The sequence below is a fragment of the Euprymna scolopes genome, chromosome 45 (assembly GCF_053919585.1).
Source record: "Euprymna scolopes isolate OS-2025 chromosome 45, ASM5391958v1, whole genome shotgun sequence".
NCBI classification, from domain to species: domain Eukaryota; kingdom Metazoa; phylum Mollusca; class Cephalopoda; order Sepiida; family Sepiolidae; genus Euprymna; species Euprymna scolopes.
The window spans coordinates 70,665,875-70,683,609 of record NC_136526.1 but is presented as its reverse complement, the minus strand read 5'-3'; the positions used below and the strand labels follow the sequence as shown (position 1 = coordinate 70,683,609).

The 17,735-nt window shown below is 37.4% G+C and overlaps 1 protein-coding gene across 5 annotated transcripts in view; it reads left to right on the top strand.

Moving 5' to 3' along the window:
* Window positions 1–17,735, top strand: part of LOC145269883 (uncharacterized) — a 122,278-nt gene that overhangs the window by 9,702 nt on the left and 94,841 nt on the right. For all 5 annotated transcript variants that reach the window (XM_080125632.1, XM_080125631.1, XM_080125630.1 and 2 more), the window contains exon 2: window positions 10,034–10,075. In XM_080125632.1, the coding sequence (XP_079981758.1) occupies window positions 10,042–10,075 (34 nt within the window). In that variant the 5' untranslated portion in view covers window positions 10,034–10,041. The remainder of the gene's footprint in view (window positions 1–10,033; window positions 10,076–17,735) is intronic.

Here is a 17,735-nt window from a genome sequence, read left to right as displayed (position 1 = left end):
CTTAAGGAGAAGTGCTTTCCGACTCCCTGGAAAACCTTATCAATATGTCCTGTATTTAAGAATTCAGGTGATAAGTCATCTCCCTCTCAGACCAATAAGCCTCCTGTGTGTTATGAGTAAGTTGCTGGAATCCATATTAAATAGAGAAATAGTAAACCACCTCAGCAGAAACAATCTTCTTAGTGACACACAATATGGTTTCCGTTCTGCAAGATCTACAGCAGATGTGCTAACGGTTATATCTAACAGGATTAGTAAATCTCTTGACATAGGCTTCCTTTCTAGGGCAATTGCTCTTGACATATCAAAGGCCTTCGACAAGGTATGGCATAAAAGCCTACTTCACAAGATTTCTAGCTACGGTATAACTGGAAATGTTTTCTCAATCATTAAATCATTTCTCTCCGATAGGTTCATAAGAGTAGTGGTCGATGGACAAAAATCAGAGGCCTGCAGTATTAATGCTGGAGTCCCTCAGGGGTCAATCCTGGGCCCAACTCTCTTCCTGATCTACATCAATGACCTCCCTAAACACATACTTAAATCATTCGTTGACATCTATGCTGATGACACGACCATCTACGGTAACACATCAAAGGCTGTAAATGACGAAGTTCTCTCGGATTCTCTCTCCTCTGATCTCGAGCGCGTGATTCAGTAGGGGACGTCGTGGCTGGTTACCTTTAATGAATCTAAAACTAAACTCCTATATTTACATCATCAACGCTCTGATACCCATGTGGCATCAATTGAAATGGATGGCTCTCGTCTGGGAGAAGCCCCGTGTTTTGACAAGCTTCTGGGTCTGTCCTTTACTCCTGATCTGAAATGGAACACGTACATCAAGTCTGTTGCCAAGGTCGCTGGAAAGATGGTGGGATCCTTCTACCGCTCTAGAAGATATCTCACTACTGATGCAATTCTCTATCTATATAAAAGCCAAGTACGTCCAAGGATGGAATACTGCTGCCATATCTGGGCAGGAGCTGCTAAAACCAGCCTATCCTGCCTTGACAGAGTACAAAATAGACTTCGTGGCTTAGTGGGAGATGCCTTTTTCTATACCCTGCAACCTCTCTCCCACAGAAGAGACGTTGCGAACCTATCCTTGTTTTATCGTTATTTCCATGGCAGGTGCTCGTCTGAACTCCAATCTCTGGTCCCCCTCGCCAATCTTTCACGAAAAACACCAGTCTAGCAGAATCCACCGTCAATAATTTCCCCCACTCTTTATCTGTGCCTAAATCAAAACGTGGATTCCATGAACAAAGCTTCTTTCTTAGAACTGCACGCCTGTGGAACTCTGTTCCGTCTGCCTGCTTCCCACCTGACTACAACTTGGATGTCTTCAAGTCCAACGCTAACAAACTCCTAATGAACCGCCCCCTTAAGTAAACACTTCATCAAATCTCCACACTAACGTACTGTACTTGCAATAACCCTTATCCCTTAGTGGCTTCCGGGCCTTGATAAGTGGTGACCTCCGTGTAAAAAAAAAACAAAAAAACTAGTAGCAGATCCACCAGCCCAAATGTGGCAGCAGTACTCCATACATGGGCGAATGGTTGCTTTGTAGATGTACAGGATACTTTCAGGCGTAAGTAACTTTCTAGCACGGTAATGAGAACCTACCTTCTTCGCAGCAGCCTTTGCAATGATCTCGATGTATCTATTCCAGTTCATCTTCCCTGTAAACGTTAGGCCGAGGACTTTGAAGGAAGTAATTTCGAGTAATGTGTTCTTGGCCATATTATTGGTGGTAGTGAAGGTTTCTTGTAATTACTGAAGGAAACAAGTTTAATCTTAGCAGCATTGAATGTGACCATCCATTTTTGTCTCCATTTGCTTTTAGTCAGTTCACCAAAAAGAAGTTGCTTTTGGAAACCTTGAAGCAAGCATGGGATATATATGATTTGCCCGCCGAACTGGGATGGATTGATACAATGAGATTGATAGATAGATTGACTGATAGAGATATGACGAAAACATGTAGATAGATAGATAGATAGATAGATAGATAGATAGATAGATAATATGTGGAAAAGAAGAGGCTGAAACCGTGCAATGAAAAAAGAGAGAGGGAGAATAAAAGAGAGTGCAACAGGAATTTTTTTTATTTATTTTCTTGTCTTTCACTTCTGTTTTATTTTTTTTTTAACATCATGAGTCGCATCTTCCACTTCGCGTTGATTGCGAACCCATGTGACTTATTTTTCACCATTCCTTCCGGTCCAGGACAAGTTGGTTGATGAAGGCCCAACTTTTGAGATGTCCAATCAAAAACATTTTTTCTTCATCTTCTCTTTGGCTTTCCTCTGCCTCTTTTGCCTTCTAACATATCCTCAAATCATAAATTTGACAGACCAGTCGCTGATCGTTTGACAGACCAAACATTTTAAGGTTTTACTTTTGTTTTATCAAATACAGAGGGCAGGGAAGTAATTTGACGGAAGTTTGATATTTTTTTTTTTTTTTGCGATCAGGTAATGAAACCAATTACGTGATTTTGAAACACCTTAATGAAATTGACTAGTTGTTTAGTTCATATGATAAAATTAAGACCATATAAAACTACTAGGAGAGCATAAATTAAATAGACTTTTATTTTATCTTATGTTTTTTTAACAATTATTGGCATCCTTTTTGATTTTAGAATAGCGCTGTGCTTTTGGAAAGTTGCCCAACCCAGCCCGATTTTGTGTTTTAATGTTGTCTCGTGATTACTGGAGAAAGTCAGTTTATGCCCTAAATAAATGATTTCGGTGACCTATTTGATCGGTTTATTGTGAATAGTCATGTTTAGGTTAAACTGTGATTTAGCTGTAGACATACATTCTGTTTTCTCTTGGTCTATTTCTAATCCTATTTCCTTTGCATTCTTTGCTAATACATTGACAAAACTTCTAGAAACGTCTTCTTTATTTTCTAGGTTGATAAAAAATAAGCAGAAATAACCAAATATTGCAAATTAACTGCATTATCTTTTTTGTTCAAAATCTACCAAAAGTAAATGTAATTAGATAAACAATCAATATAGATCCATTGATTATTTTTTTTTATTATTGGAATCCTTAGAGATGAGTAATTTGTATGTTTATTTATTTTTTGTGGACTGTTATCCTCATCTTTATAGTTGTTGTTGTTTCACCACGTTTCGGTCAGCTATTCGTCTGGCCTTCTTCAGGTGGTTGATCGTAACTGGATAGGAATGTTAAATCTCTTTGTTACGTTGTCGTATCATAAAGGATATGAGTGTTTGTTGCGTTATCTCTAATAATGGATTAGAATAGATGACGTGTTATATTATTGTTGTGGTGGCAACCACTTATTTGCATATGCGAATAACATAACACTATAAATGGCAAGCCTAGGTTGGCCTTGGTGTGTCTTACTCAAATGCCACCGGAAGTGACGCCGAAGAGCGTACATGTCCTCCCACCAAGACTCTCTGACTCGACACCGTCATTTGTACATATTGTAAATATACCTTTTCTTTAATACACTTATTATTGCGTTATCTTGTTGTTTGCGTCTTCATTGTATTTCCTTACTAATTATTGTTCAACCTTGCAACCACAACAGTTGGCGACGAGATATGAAGCGTCAAATATAACAGTTTGACGAAGAACTATTAAAAAAAAAAAAGTACAACGCAAAGGTTGACCATTTTTTTTAAGGAATGCAAAGTGTTGACGAGCAAACGGATTTTACGCTAAAGAGAAGTTTCAACTCAAGTGAAAAAAAAAACTCTAACGTGGCAAAAGCGACAATTTACGCCGTTTTCTGGGAATCCGACTTGCAGACGAATGTAAAAGTGAATTTTTGGTTGTCGCTACACGACAAATCTTTCTAAAGGACCAACTTGCAAACGAAAAGCGAACTTTGTTCTGTCGCAAAAACGACAGGTCAGACCCGTATTACGAAAAGCAAGGAAGTAACCTACGAAAAAAGTTCACCAGTGGATTCTAATTACTGTTCTCCGTAAACAAAACAACAACTAAAGGACTTTTTAATTAATGTTTTGGTTGACGTCGGTACTAAAAGGAAATATCACAGCTAAAACTAAAATCAAGGAAAGGATTTTTTTTCTTGAAGTTGTCACTGAATAACGGATAATACAGTAAAACGTCACGAGAAAAAAAAGGTAATCTCAATTTAAGAGGTATTTTAATTACTAAAATACTAGAGAAAAAAAAACTCAAAGAACTAAATGTACTGCATACATTTATTCAATTGTGACTCGATTAAAAAAACCAAAAAAAAAACCTAAACTTTTATTTTGTGGAAAGAGTTACTTATTAGTAAGTGCCTAAAAACGGAAAGTCAATTCTATTTCGTGATTCCAGATAAACCTGTTTTATTTTTTTTTTTTTGCAGCGTGACTCGCAAAAAGAATATATTATTGCAAGCAGCGATATTATTATTGAAAACAGGAGCTTACAACAATTTGCTTTTTTTGTTGTATACAAACTAAAAAAAACAAAAAAAAAACATGGAAGACTTATCAAAAATGTTCATGCAATTTTTACAAGCACAGGCTGAGCGGGATGAACGCAGACAAGCTACACAAAACGAGCTTTTGCAAACACAGATACAGTCAAAGGCTGACCGCGAGGAAAAGAGAGAGGACAGATTATTGAAATGGCAGCAGGAACAAGAAGAAAAGCAGAAAATGGCGCAATTAAAGCAGAAAAAAACTGTAATTGGAACAGGAAGAAAGGCATAAGAAACTACAATTGGAATATGAAGAAAGACAAGAGGAACGTTTTGCTAAAACACTGGAACTACTAAAGAGTAACCGAGAAAATGTCGATAGTGTTAATTTCTCCCATACAACTATTTTTAATAGCATGGACACATTTCATTATGTGCCTGAGGAAGAGAAGAATTTTGAAGCATACTACACAAGATACGAGGATGTTTTTCAATTGGACTGTAAAAATTGGCCAAATAGTCAGAAAGTGAGTCTCTTACTCAGAAAATTGGGTACATCACAACACAGCAAATTCGTAGATTACATATTACCTAAAAAAACTGCGGAATTAGAGTTCATGGAAGCTGTAAAATTACTAAAAGAATTATTTAATCCAAATATATCTCTTTTTCATAAAAGATGGCTGTGCATGAATCTAAGAAAGATGGACAACCAAGATTATTTGACATACGCATCAGTTGTCAATAAAAACTGCGATAATTTTAAGCTTGCAGAACTAACGGTAGAAGATTTTAAATGTCTAATCTTCGCGCAAGGGTTAGTTTCCACGAAAAATGCAGAAATACGCAGACGAGTGTTGTCCAAGCTGGAATCTGAGCAAGATTTAACCCTCCAGAAACTAGCAGAGGACTGTGAAAGGGCCATTACACTAAAAAAGGATTTAAAAAATATAGAAGAATCCGGAGTGGCATATGTAAGAAAAGTTAGAAAACCATACGCACCAACCAAGAACTTTACAAAGAAAAGCAATGGAACGGGATATTCCAAAGATAATAACCATAAATATAGTACAGAATATAACAAGCCTCTTCCTAGATATAACTGTAAGAGATGTGCAGAAAAGCATTGGGAATCAGATTGTCCTTATAAGAAGAAAAAATGCTACATTTGTAAGAAGGTGGGACACAAAAGCGATTGCTGCAGATATAAAGATTACACCAGAAAGAGAGTACAGCAAACAAAATCAAATACAAAATTAGACAAAGATCGGCGAAAATACGTAAAAGTGGAAATATTTAAAACATCAATAAAGTTACAACTCGACTCCGGCTCCGATGTTTCTATAATAAATCTGAATACGTGGAAAAAGTTGGGAAAACCGGCCATGATGAAAACTAGTAAAGCAGCCCGGACGGTAACTGGTGGTGGTATAAAATTTGAAGGAGAAGTTGTCCTCCCGATAAAATTGAAAGGGATTTCGAAGAAATTAAAAATATTCGTACTAAAAAATAGTGAAAATCTGTTTGGAATAGATTTAATTGAGAAATTCGGACTATAGGATAAGCCAATCAATACATTCTGTAAAAAATTAGAATGTTCTTCTCCAACAACAGTAAATATAAAAGACGATTTAAAAGAATTATTTCCTGAGGCATTCACGACTAACTTAGGTCGCTGCAATAAATTCAAGGCCTCGTTTGAACTTAAAGAAAACGCCAGCCCAATTTTTAGAAAAAAGCGAAATGTTCCGTTCGCTGGGTTGGAAAAGATTGATAAAGAATTAAATAGATTGGAACAGACGGGAATTCTATCAAAAATAGAACACAGCGAGTGGGCAGCCCCCACAGTATACGTAAAGAAAAAGAATGACGAAGTTAGAGTGTGCGCAGACTTTTCGACCGGGGTCAACTCCCTATTAAAAGATCACCATTACCCCCTACCAAGCCCAGAGGAAATATTCACGAAGTTGAATGGAGGTAATATCTTCTCCAAGATAGACTTGAGCGACGCGTATTTGCAAATACCGGTCGAGGAGAATTGCTCAAAAATACTATGCATCAATACGCATAAGGGATTGTACAAATACAACCGATTGCCTTTTGGCATCAAAGTAGCGCCTTCCATCTTTCAGCAAGCGATGGACACCATGCTAAGTGGTATTGAGTGCGCATGTGCATACCTGGACGACATTGTTGTCAGGAGCAAATCCCTAGAAGAACATAAGGAACATTTGAAACAAGTATTTACTCGAATACAAGAATTCGGCTTTAAAGTAAAGAAAGTAAATGTGACTTTTGTATGAGCGAGATTAAGTATCTTGGACACATAATAAACAAACATGGACGACGTCCAGACCCAGACAGATCTGCGGCAATAAAAAATATGCCAGCACCCGATAATGTAACAATCTTGCAGAGTTTCTTGGGACTCGCAAATTATTACCAATCTTTTATTGAAGGAATGCATAACTGGCGAGCCCCCTTAAATAATCTGCTTAAAAAGGATACACCGTGGAACTGGACGCAAGAATGTCAAACCGCTTTTGACAAAATAAAGAGCGCACTAACATCCGAATTATTCTTAACGCACTTTGACACAAACTTAAAAATAGTCGTCGCTAGTGACGCTAGCTCCTACGGCTTAGGAGCATGCATTCAACATATTATGCCGGATGGGTCTAGAAATCCAATAGCGCACGCTTCGAGAACGCTGATACCAGCCGAAAGGGCATATTCACAAATCGAAAAAGAAGCGTTGAGCATAATCTTTGCCGTGACTAAATTTCACCGATATTTATATGGTAGACAATTCCTACTTGAAACCGACCATAAACCGTTAGTCACGATCTATGGATCAAAAAAAGGATTACCGGTATACACCGCAAATAGATTGCTGCGCTGGGGTACAATACTACTTAATTACGATTTCCAGCTACAACATCTAGCATCAAAAAAGATTTGCCATGCGGATGGACTGTCAAGACTGATACCACAGAAACACAATCTGGAAGAATCAGTCATTGCAGCAATTCGGACAAATGTTGAAGTAAAAAATATGGTAGCAAACATCATTAAGGAACTACCCGTAACTTTGTCGGACATTAAAAGGGAAGCCGAGAAAGACGAATATATAAAGGACATAAAAGAGAAAATTATAACGGACACAAAGGTGCAGGAAGTTTTCTCCATATGTGACGATGTGTTACTGTACAGCGAGAGAGTGGTAATACCCAAAACATTGCAGAATAGGATGTTAAGAGATTTCCACACATGACATCCGGGGATAAATCGAATGAAGTCGTTAATGAGAAGCTACGTGTACTGGCGTAACATGGACACTGACATAGCGACAACAATTGATAAATGTAAAGGATGCCAGTTAGCGGCAAAATCTCCACCTATAGTACACAAACCTTGGCCGAAAACCGACCAACCATGGTCGAGAATCCACATGGACTTCGCTGGTCCAGTAGGTGAAAACTATTATTTAATTGTAGTGGATAGTTTCACAAAATGGCCGGAGGTAATGCGTTGCAGGAATCCAACAACGAACAACTCAATAGGGTTCCTACACGAGTTGTTTGCAAGATTCGGTGTACCAGACACACTGGTCACTGACAACGGAACGCAGTTCACATCCGCAGAGTTTAAGGAATTTTGCGACACGTTCCGAGTGAAGCACATCACGACTCCGCCGTATCATCCAAGGTCGAACGGCCTCGCGGAAAGGTTCGTGGACACGCTAAAACGAGCGTTAAAGAAATCCATTGGAACACGAACAGAAAAAGCTTTGCAACAATTCTTGCAAGTATATAGGATTACACCACATCCTAGTACACCATCAAACATATCACCAGCTGATCTAATGTTTGCCAGAAAGGTAAAATCAGCGTTTGACAAACTATTGCCAAGGCAGGCAATTATCTGAAACACTACACACACGAGAAGAAAGAAATATAACTCGGGAGATCGAGTATATTTTAAGTACTACAGAAAGACCACATCTTACTGGGAATGTGGAGTAGTGGATAAACGCATTGGTGATTGTACATACATGATTAAAGGTCCACAGAATATACATAAAAGGCACCTGAATCAGATAAAAAAAAACGTCATATCCAAGATGATGATGATACGACAACAGTCGAAGAGGAGGACACCATAGATATCATATACGAATCTTTTAATTTGGAACCGCCTCAAAATGCACCTGAACACCCGAAGATCAGGTAGAAAAAGAAAAGTGAATGAACCATTAATGGTAAACCCAAAAAGAAAAAGATATTGAAATCTGTGTGACTTCAAATCTTGGGAGGGGTGTGTTGTGGTGGCAACCACTTATTTGCATATGCGAATAACATAACACTATAAATGGCAAGCCGAGGTTGGCCTTGGTGTGTCTTACTCAAATGCCACCGGAAGTGACGCCGAAGAGCGTACATGTCCTCCCACCAAGACTCTCTGACTCTACACCGTCATTTGTACATATTGTAAATATACCTTTTTTTTAATACACTTATTATTGCATTATCTTGTTGTTTGCGTCTTCATTGTATTTCCTTACTAATTATTGTTCAACCTTGCAACCATAACAATTATATATTTATGTTGTATCATAAAGGGAATCGTGTGTGAGTGACATGTATTTTCAGAACCTACCTCTGCTTCTTCGATGTTGGACCATCTGGAAATTCTCGTCCTGGAGGGAGACTTGATACCTGTTTTTGGATGAAGATTCAATCACTCCAATACAAGAAATTGATTCTATAGCTTATTTCACTTTCTCAGATGTCCTGCAGAAGGTGGAAAGTGAAACCGGCCTGTGTGGGTTCTTCTTCTACACACGTCAGCGTTCGTCCCCCCAGTGAAGAGGAGGAGACAACGGAAAGCCGTCCGTTCTCTTCTGAGTCCAAATCAAATCTCCACGATTCAGCTAACCTGATCACATGACTCACACGCAATCAAATCAGCTGATCTTTTACTTCCGGTCAACGTGTCTACAATATAACTCACCTCTTTCCTCTCTCTCTCTCTCTCTCTCTCTCTCTCTCTCTCTCTATTCCTTAACATCTTAACTGTATCCTCAGTGATTACTGCCTTCCATAATTGTCGTCTTTGAGAAGATATAAATTAAATAAACTTTTACTTTAACAGCTATCAGCACCCTTTTTGATTTTAGAAGGAAGCTTTATTTTTGGAAAGCCGCCTTACCCAGCTCGATTCTGTGTTTCAATGTTATCTCGTGATCAGTGGAGAAAGTCAGTCTATGTCCTAAATAAATGATTTCTGTGACCTGTTTGATGGGTTAACTGTAAATAGTCATGTTTAGTTTGAACTGTGATTTAGCTGTAGACATACATTCTGTTTTCTCTTGGTTTATTTCTAATCCTATCTCCTTTTCATTCTTTGCTGATATATTTTTTTTTAAAAACTTGAAGTTTATGTGTGCATTCATTAACAAGAACGATGTCATCAGAATAGATTGGAGAGGATTTTTTACACCTATATTTTTTTACATAATTTTCAGGTTTTACTTTTTTTGTTCATTACAAATAGTTTATCTAATTTTTACTTTGTTTTACTTTTCATTGTCTTTCAGATTCAACCATGGGGATGGTTCATGCTACTAAATTCGTAAAAGGTAAGATAAATTCTTTTTTCAATCGTACAAATTTTGGTATTATTCAACCAACCCTTTCCAGTGGAATGCTAAATCTTCGTGACAATAAAAAAAAAATATTTTAGTTTCTGGAAACAGTTTTGCATATACATTTAAGATAAAATGATCACACACTTCCGGTTCAGATATAGTTTTAAGGCCACTACACAATTTTTATTTTAATCGATCATATCTCTAGTATATAGCTAGTATAGACGCAGCATTCTCCTTAGATAGTAATGCCCAAATACATGTGTTCGGCAACGTCCATCATAAGAATTGGCTTAGTTTCTCAGGTTACACAGATGCAGCTGGACGCTCTACTTATAGCTTCTCTATAGCCCATTCCCTCACACAGACAGTCATGTTCCCAACCCGCTTCCCAGATAGTGACCACCAGCAATCTCTACTTCTAGACCCATTCCTTACCACTTTATCTGAGGATTGTGTAACCAATGCTCACAGTCAACTCGGAAATGCAGACCACCTAGTAGACATCGCACTCAAATCCCAACCCCAAAGTGAGGAACCACTGCTACAAAACGATAAGGTACTACAAAAGAGCTGACTGGGAAACCATCAGAGAACATATCAGAGACGCCTCATGGACTAACATCTTTTCTCTCCTTGCTGAACAGTGTGCAAATGAGACAACTGAATGGTGCAAAGCGGGCAATGAAACGCATGTCCCTACACGGAAGTAGTGTAGCAAGCCTCACTAGCCCCATGGTTCACTACAGATTGTGCAGCTGCCATTGCACAAAGACAGCATAGTCAAATGCAAATAGGCTAAAAATCATTGTAATGAGTAATAACCACAGCCAAAAGAAGACATATGACAACAGTACTCCATACATGGGTGAATGGTGGCCTTATAGAGGTACAGGATACTTTCAGGCACAAGTAATTTTCTAGCACGGTAGAGAGAGCCCACCTTCTATGCAGCAGCCTTGGCAATGCTCTCAATGTATCTATTCCAGTTCATGTTCCCTGTAAACGTTAGGCCGAGGAGTTTAAAAGAAGTACTTTCAAGCAATGTGTTCTTGGGCATTGCTATTTGTGGTAGAGAAGGTTCATTGTAATTATTGAAGGAAACAAGCTTAGTCTTGGCAGCATTGAATGTGACTATCCATTTTTATCCCCATTCCACTACAGATTGGAGGTCATCCTCTAGTGTTTCTGCCATTTCCTTAAATATGTGTTTATTTGTTTTCCCCTCATGCTTATTATAGAGAGTGGTGTCATCGGCCAATTAATCTGTCTTTAAAATATATTTGGTTATCTGTCTTTAAAATATATTTGGTTATGTGTCATCAAAACGCTATTTCGCCTGAAACTGGATATATATTACCGCTATTAATCCGGATGTTGGTGATCATTTATATGTAAAAGTGATCTCATCTCTCAAAATCTAAAATATACTTTATGTTGTTTTATTTCGTTTTATTGTCAACACTTTCAGGTTGCTTACATGTAAAAATTGACCGAAATGAAGGGCTATTTGAAGGTTATATTTCATTGATAATGCAGTTTTAAATTTATCATGACAGACAAGCATTTTTTTTTTTCGAATTCGATAAAATTTAAATGAATTACTATTAATTTGTTCCTCATTACCACAAAACTTTTAGATAAATTCTTGAAAGATAGAATCACATTTATTTGGGGGGGGGGATTAATTATGGTACTTTTTGCAGTTTTCGTTCCAACCTTTCTTACACTGACCAATAATAAAAAAAACATTGTCATAGTATCTAAGATGTTGCAACGGTTTTTACCAAATTTGAGGGACACTTGGCTGTTTTTTTGTTTTTGTTTACGGCATATCAGCCCTTTTCAGGTTATTTAATGCCGAATCCAAAGATTTTGAAACATTTTAATAGAATATATTTGTTGTTTTCAAGTCGGTTTTTATTTATCCCATAGTTGGGACCCTAACAGGTACTACCACTTTGGGTCAGAGTGGACCTGGGAGCAGTGGCAATTAAAGGGTGGCTGCACACTCCCAAAGGCCCGCAAACTGGAGCCTCAGCACTAGATATAGTTTAAGGTCATATCCAGGACCAATTGAGGGCACTGATTTCAGAAAAGCTGTCTCTTTCTTTTCTGTTTTTTTTGTTTGTTTTTTACTATGGTGTACGTCCCTCTGTATGAAGCTGATAGCAACAATAAAAACAGGCTAATTGAACAAACAATATTTTATATGCTTTTATGACACATACAGGGTGGCCCAAAAATAAGTTTACAGTTATTTAATATTTGAAATTCTTTAACTAGGTTATTTGAAAAACTTCAAATAGTTTAAATATTTATTTGAAACAGCGGGAAATTCATTATACCTGTTAACACAAAAACAAATCATTTAATCTCTCAGACTTCCAATATTGCTTTAATATCCATTCCCTTTGCTCTTGATTTCAATTGTTCCCCATTAACCTTGAAATAAAAAAAATATCATGAAGAAACATTTGGCTTTACAGAAATACAATAAATTCCAATCAGCAAGGAAAGAGTCGTTTATGTAAATTAGATCTATATTCTGTGGAGTATTTTATATTGCTTGTACATTTTAATTAGCATGTAACTTCAACCATATAAAAGGTAGTTTAATAACTGTAAACCTACTTTTGTGCCATCCTGTATTTATGAAATCACGCCCAAATATTCACAATTAAAGTTTGAAGTTATAAAAAGAATGTTAAGTATAGACATGAGTAGTGATGTTTTACTGATTTTCTAGAATGGGGGTTCCGGCATCATCGCGTTTGATAGACCCACAGTAGACTGCAAGCATGGTAGCATCCGAACGACCTTGATAGCGGACTTCTATGTCGCTGATGTCTTGATGGAAGCATTCACCTGGCTCGTCACTCACATCACCTAGATTTTCTGGAAAACGGGCAAGATGGCTGTGCAAAAAATGTAACTTGGTGCTCATATTTGCACCCAGTTGATGGAGACTTATGAGTTATGTTAAAACAAGCTATTTGGAGTTGGACAGTTTTCTTTTGGATTCATAAAATTACAGACATTTGCACCATTCATAAAATTACAGACATTTGCACCATTCATTAAATTTCGAATTTGGGGTCAATCAAAATTTCTAGCTTTTAATTTCTCTATGCGTCGACCTTGAAATTTTATTCAAATATATTCAAAACAGTCGGCAAGATTCTCAAAAACTGTTTTAAAATGCCAAGTTTCATGTGAAGAGGAGGAAACACAATTTTGGAACGCTCCACGAAAGGAGATTTTATTTTTTACAAGGTGGTCACCACTTATTAAGGCCGGAAGTAACTCGGGGTTAAGGGTTATTGCGTGTACAGTATGTTAGTATTGGAGATTTGATAAAGTGTCTTACTTAAGAGGGCGGTTTATCAGGAATTTGTTTATGTTCGACTTGAAGACTTTCAAGTTGTAGTCAGATGGGAATCAGGCAAACGGAACAGAGTTCTACAGGCGTGCGCTTCTAAGAAAGAAGCTTTGTTCATGGAATCTACGTTTTGATTTAGGCACAGATAAAGAGTGGGGAAACTTACTGACAGTGGTTTCAGCTAGACGGATGTTTTTCATGAAAGATTGGCGAGGAGGGACCAGAGATAGGAGCTTAGACGAGCACCTGTATGGAAATAACGATAAAACAAAGACAGGCTCGCGACGTCTCTTCTGTGGGAAAAAGGTTGAAGGGAAGAGAAAAGACATCCCCCACTAAGCCACGAAGTTTATTTATGGAATCTACGTTTTGGTTTTGGAACAGATAAAGAGTGGGGAAAATTTTTGCAAGTTGTCGGCCCTATGCCAGTTTCGCTTAGAAAAAATATGTCCGGTTTCGTCTCCTGTAATTGGGTTTCAACTTCTGAAAGGTAGGAACGTAGACCTCTGATATTGGAGAAGGAGAAATGGTAGTAGGGGTCTACGTTGGAGGATGGGGTTCTAGGTTTATTCGTGTGTTTTTTCTGGAGATATTTCATGTTGAGGTTTTGGGATTTGTGGAAGAGATCGACAGACTGGGTTAGAGCATGACAGAGAGAGAAGGCAGGAGAGAAAAAGACAGGAATTTTTGTAGCACATGATAAGGTAAAGCCGTAACAATTATCCATTAGTATGGCATAGAGAGGCCCCACCAGAAACTATTGCATGGTCCAGAATCCATTCACCAGATGACAATACATCAGTCCCAGTACTTTGCACCTGCTGATAGATACAAAAATATTGTGAAAGCCGGGAATCAGTTCACTGCGGACAGGCCAATCTTTTTTTATTCAGTGCTCTATCCTTACCCTGCTATCCCACAATCACAAGAAGCCAAAAAAAAATTGTGTAGCCACATTGTAGCCCAAAGAGAAATCTAGCCATTTTCAAATCGACACATATGATCCATCGGTGCTGTATGTATGAAATCTTTTCAAGAACAAATTTGATTTCATCATATTTTTCTTTGAGAGTTGTCGAATGGCCAAGAGGAGCTGATCCATATATGTTGCCATTGTAAAGAAGAACACATTTTAAACTTATTTTGGAATTGTCTACAAAAAGGCGCCAATCTTTAGAATAATACTGTTTAACACAAAGCTGCCGCAACAGGCCAGCAACGTTGTTGAAATATACTATGCCGTTTTCCTGGGTGAAATATGCTAAGAATTCAATATGGCGTTTTCTATAGAAGATTATGAGAGTTCCAGGCTGAAGTAGATTATTTTCTTTGAGTCTTGAAACTAAAATTTCAGAAGGTCATTTGGAAAGGTTGAGATCTATTGTCAAATCAAGTTCTCTTTGAGAAAAAAAGTTGTGGTAGTCAGGAGGAAAACCGAAATCTAAAACAGTGGCTTTATTACTGTCAGTCGACAAAATAGGGGCTTGGTCTTCTTCAAAACCAGGCAATTCCAATTCAGGCAACCATTTAAACAACACTGAAACAAGAATTTCATTGCAGTGTGGAATTCGCCTAATTGTAGACTTGAGTTTTATTTATTGCAGACCATCATCCTCATCGTTTCTTAGTTGTTTCACGACGTTTCGGTCAACAATTCCTCTGGCCTTCGTCAGGTGATAACCGCGACAGATAGGAACTCTGAATCTCCTGACTGCATTTACTGCCTTCCGTAGTTGTTGTCGTCTCACCACGTTTTTGGCCAAGTAAGCCTCTGGCCGGCTTTGGGTAGGATTGAAACCGCTATCTTAAGACAATTCTCACCTGGAACTGTAGAGATTCAACGTCTCTATCAACTGCGCCAGGGGCCCCGAAGGTTGAATTTTTTGATCATGTTTATTTATTATTAGTAATTGCAGTGGATGCAGACCAGGAGATTCAGAATTCCTATCTGTCGTGGTTACCACCTGATGAAGGCCAGAGGAATAGTTATCCGAAACGTTGTGAAACAACTAAGAAAAAGATGAGGATAATGGTCCGCAATAAATAAAAATTAATAAAACAATACTCATCTCAATAATGAATTCCAATTAAAAATAATATGTAGACTTGAGGTTCATTAAAAATATTTTCTATTAAGATAAAATGCGTATAAATAAAATAAACTAAATTACGACACAATATTATGAAAATAAACAAATATTCAAATATTCATTTAAAATTAATATTTCCGCGATATCTCAAATAATGGCCTCATTACTGTAAGAGGACAAAATAGAGGCTTGTTCTTTTTCAGAACTAGGCAATTCCAATTCGAGCAAACCTTTAAGCACTGGAACAAGAATTTCATTGCAGTGTGGAATTGGCCTAATTGCAGACTTTAGGTTTGGATAAACTAACGAATTCCTTTTCTTATTGTTTATTCCCTTCGTTTTGACAGCACAGAAATAGCAGTCATCGAAATGGTTTTTCGGTTCACACCAGATTATTGGAATACCAAAGCGGAGTGACTTTCTATCCTTTTTGTCGATTGTCGAAGATGCGCAGCTTGAATACAATATGGGGTGCCCATGCCTTATCTTGATCAACCAGCATTCATTAGAAATAAGAAAGATAAACACACTTCATAAATTCACTGATCGCTTTCCTGTTGACTTGCAATGTATATTCCCCGCAAATATAGCAAAACATCTTTGGATTGTTTAAACAACGTCGCCTAGCAGATAATGCTTAATTTTTGCTCCAAAAATCTGCAACGAAAGTAAAATAATACATCTAATTATTTCCTTCTGGATTCCTAACATTAAGAGAAGAAACCTTACTTTGACCCAGAAATCAACAAAAACATGCCACAATTGGTAAACCTATTTACTACTCAGTGTCCACTTCTTACCAACTACATACCCCATTGGACAGAAAATTTGACTTTTACTTTAAGGTTTGTGATGTCATAATTAATTAACATACATCACAATAACAACCTACAATTGTAATTATGAAGCTAGAATGTATATAGAAACACACATAATATACTGCCGTCGCGAGCACCTGCGCTTCACAGTCAGATGAACTATTCTTAAATATAACGACTCTGAATACTAGTACATAATCAACAGGTATATTTATTCAAAGAGAAAAAGTAAAAACTGAAAGAGAACAAATGACAGGTATGAGAAATTAAAAATACGAAGGTAAAAAATTAAGTAGTAAAAAAATCAAAAGACTAAATAAGTTCGTAAATAAATGGACAAAGTAAACAAACACCTTGTGCAAAAGAAGAAATGAGTAAAATATATCGTGTATGCAGGGGATGGAAGCGGATAAGGAAGACAGAAACGTGCACAACTATTTTTTTAAAATAGTTACACAAAGGAAGTAAAAGCAACCCAGAAGAAAAGACAGTAACTTTTACTCAAGAGTAACTTAAAGGGAGATAATGAGTTTTAAACAAGGAGTCTGAAGACCTAATTTTAAGGTAAAAAAGGAATAAAACATCTCAACCACTTGACCTAATGAGAAAAGATTATTATTATTTTCGGAATCAGCATCCCCAAATTCATCTACATGAGCTAAGAGACCTTGTGCACTAAAACATGTTGGGCACTGTTATGAATGAATAATTGTTATGCACCTACCATGCATTACTCTGCACTACCCGCGAGACTCTGCAAAATTACTGATAGAGAGAAAAGTAAAAATAGAGAGTAAAAAGACAAAGAGGTTGAAAGAGATTGTGTACGAAAAATGGAGAGAGAGGTTAAAAGAGAAATAGACATAAAACAGAAAAGGTTCGAGGATGAGAGGGAGTAAAAGAGAGAGTTTGAAACAGAGAGAAATTTTTTTACATGATAATCACCACTTATCAAGGCCCAGAAGCTACTTGGGGATAGGGGTTATTGCATATACAGTAATCAATGGGATAGTATCGTAGTGATCGTTAGTAATGGAGATTTGATAGTGTGTCTTACTAAAGAGGGCGGTTTATCAGGAATTTGTTTATGTTGGACTTGAATACTTTCAAGTTGTAGTCAGGTGGGAAACAGGCAAACGGAAGAGGGTTCCACAGGCGTGCACTTCTAAGAAAGAAGCTTTGTTCATGGAATATACGTTTTGGTTTAGGCACAGATAAAGAGTGGGGAAACTTACTGACAGTGGTTTCAGCTAGACGGGTGTTTTTCATGAAAGATTGGCGAGGAGAGACCAGAGATAGGAGCTTAGACGAGCACCTGTATGGAAATAACGATAAAACAAAGACAGGCGCGCAACGTCTCT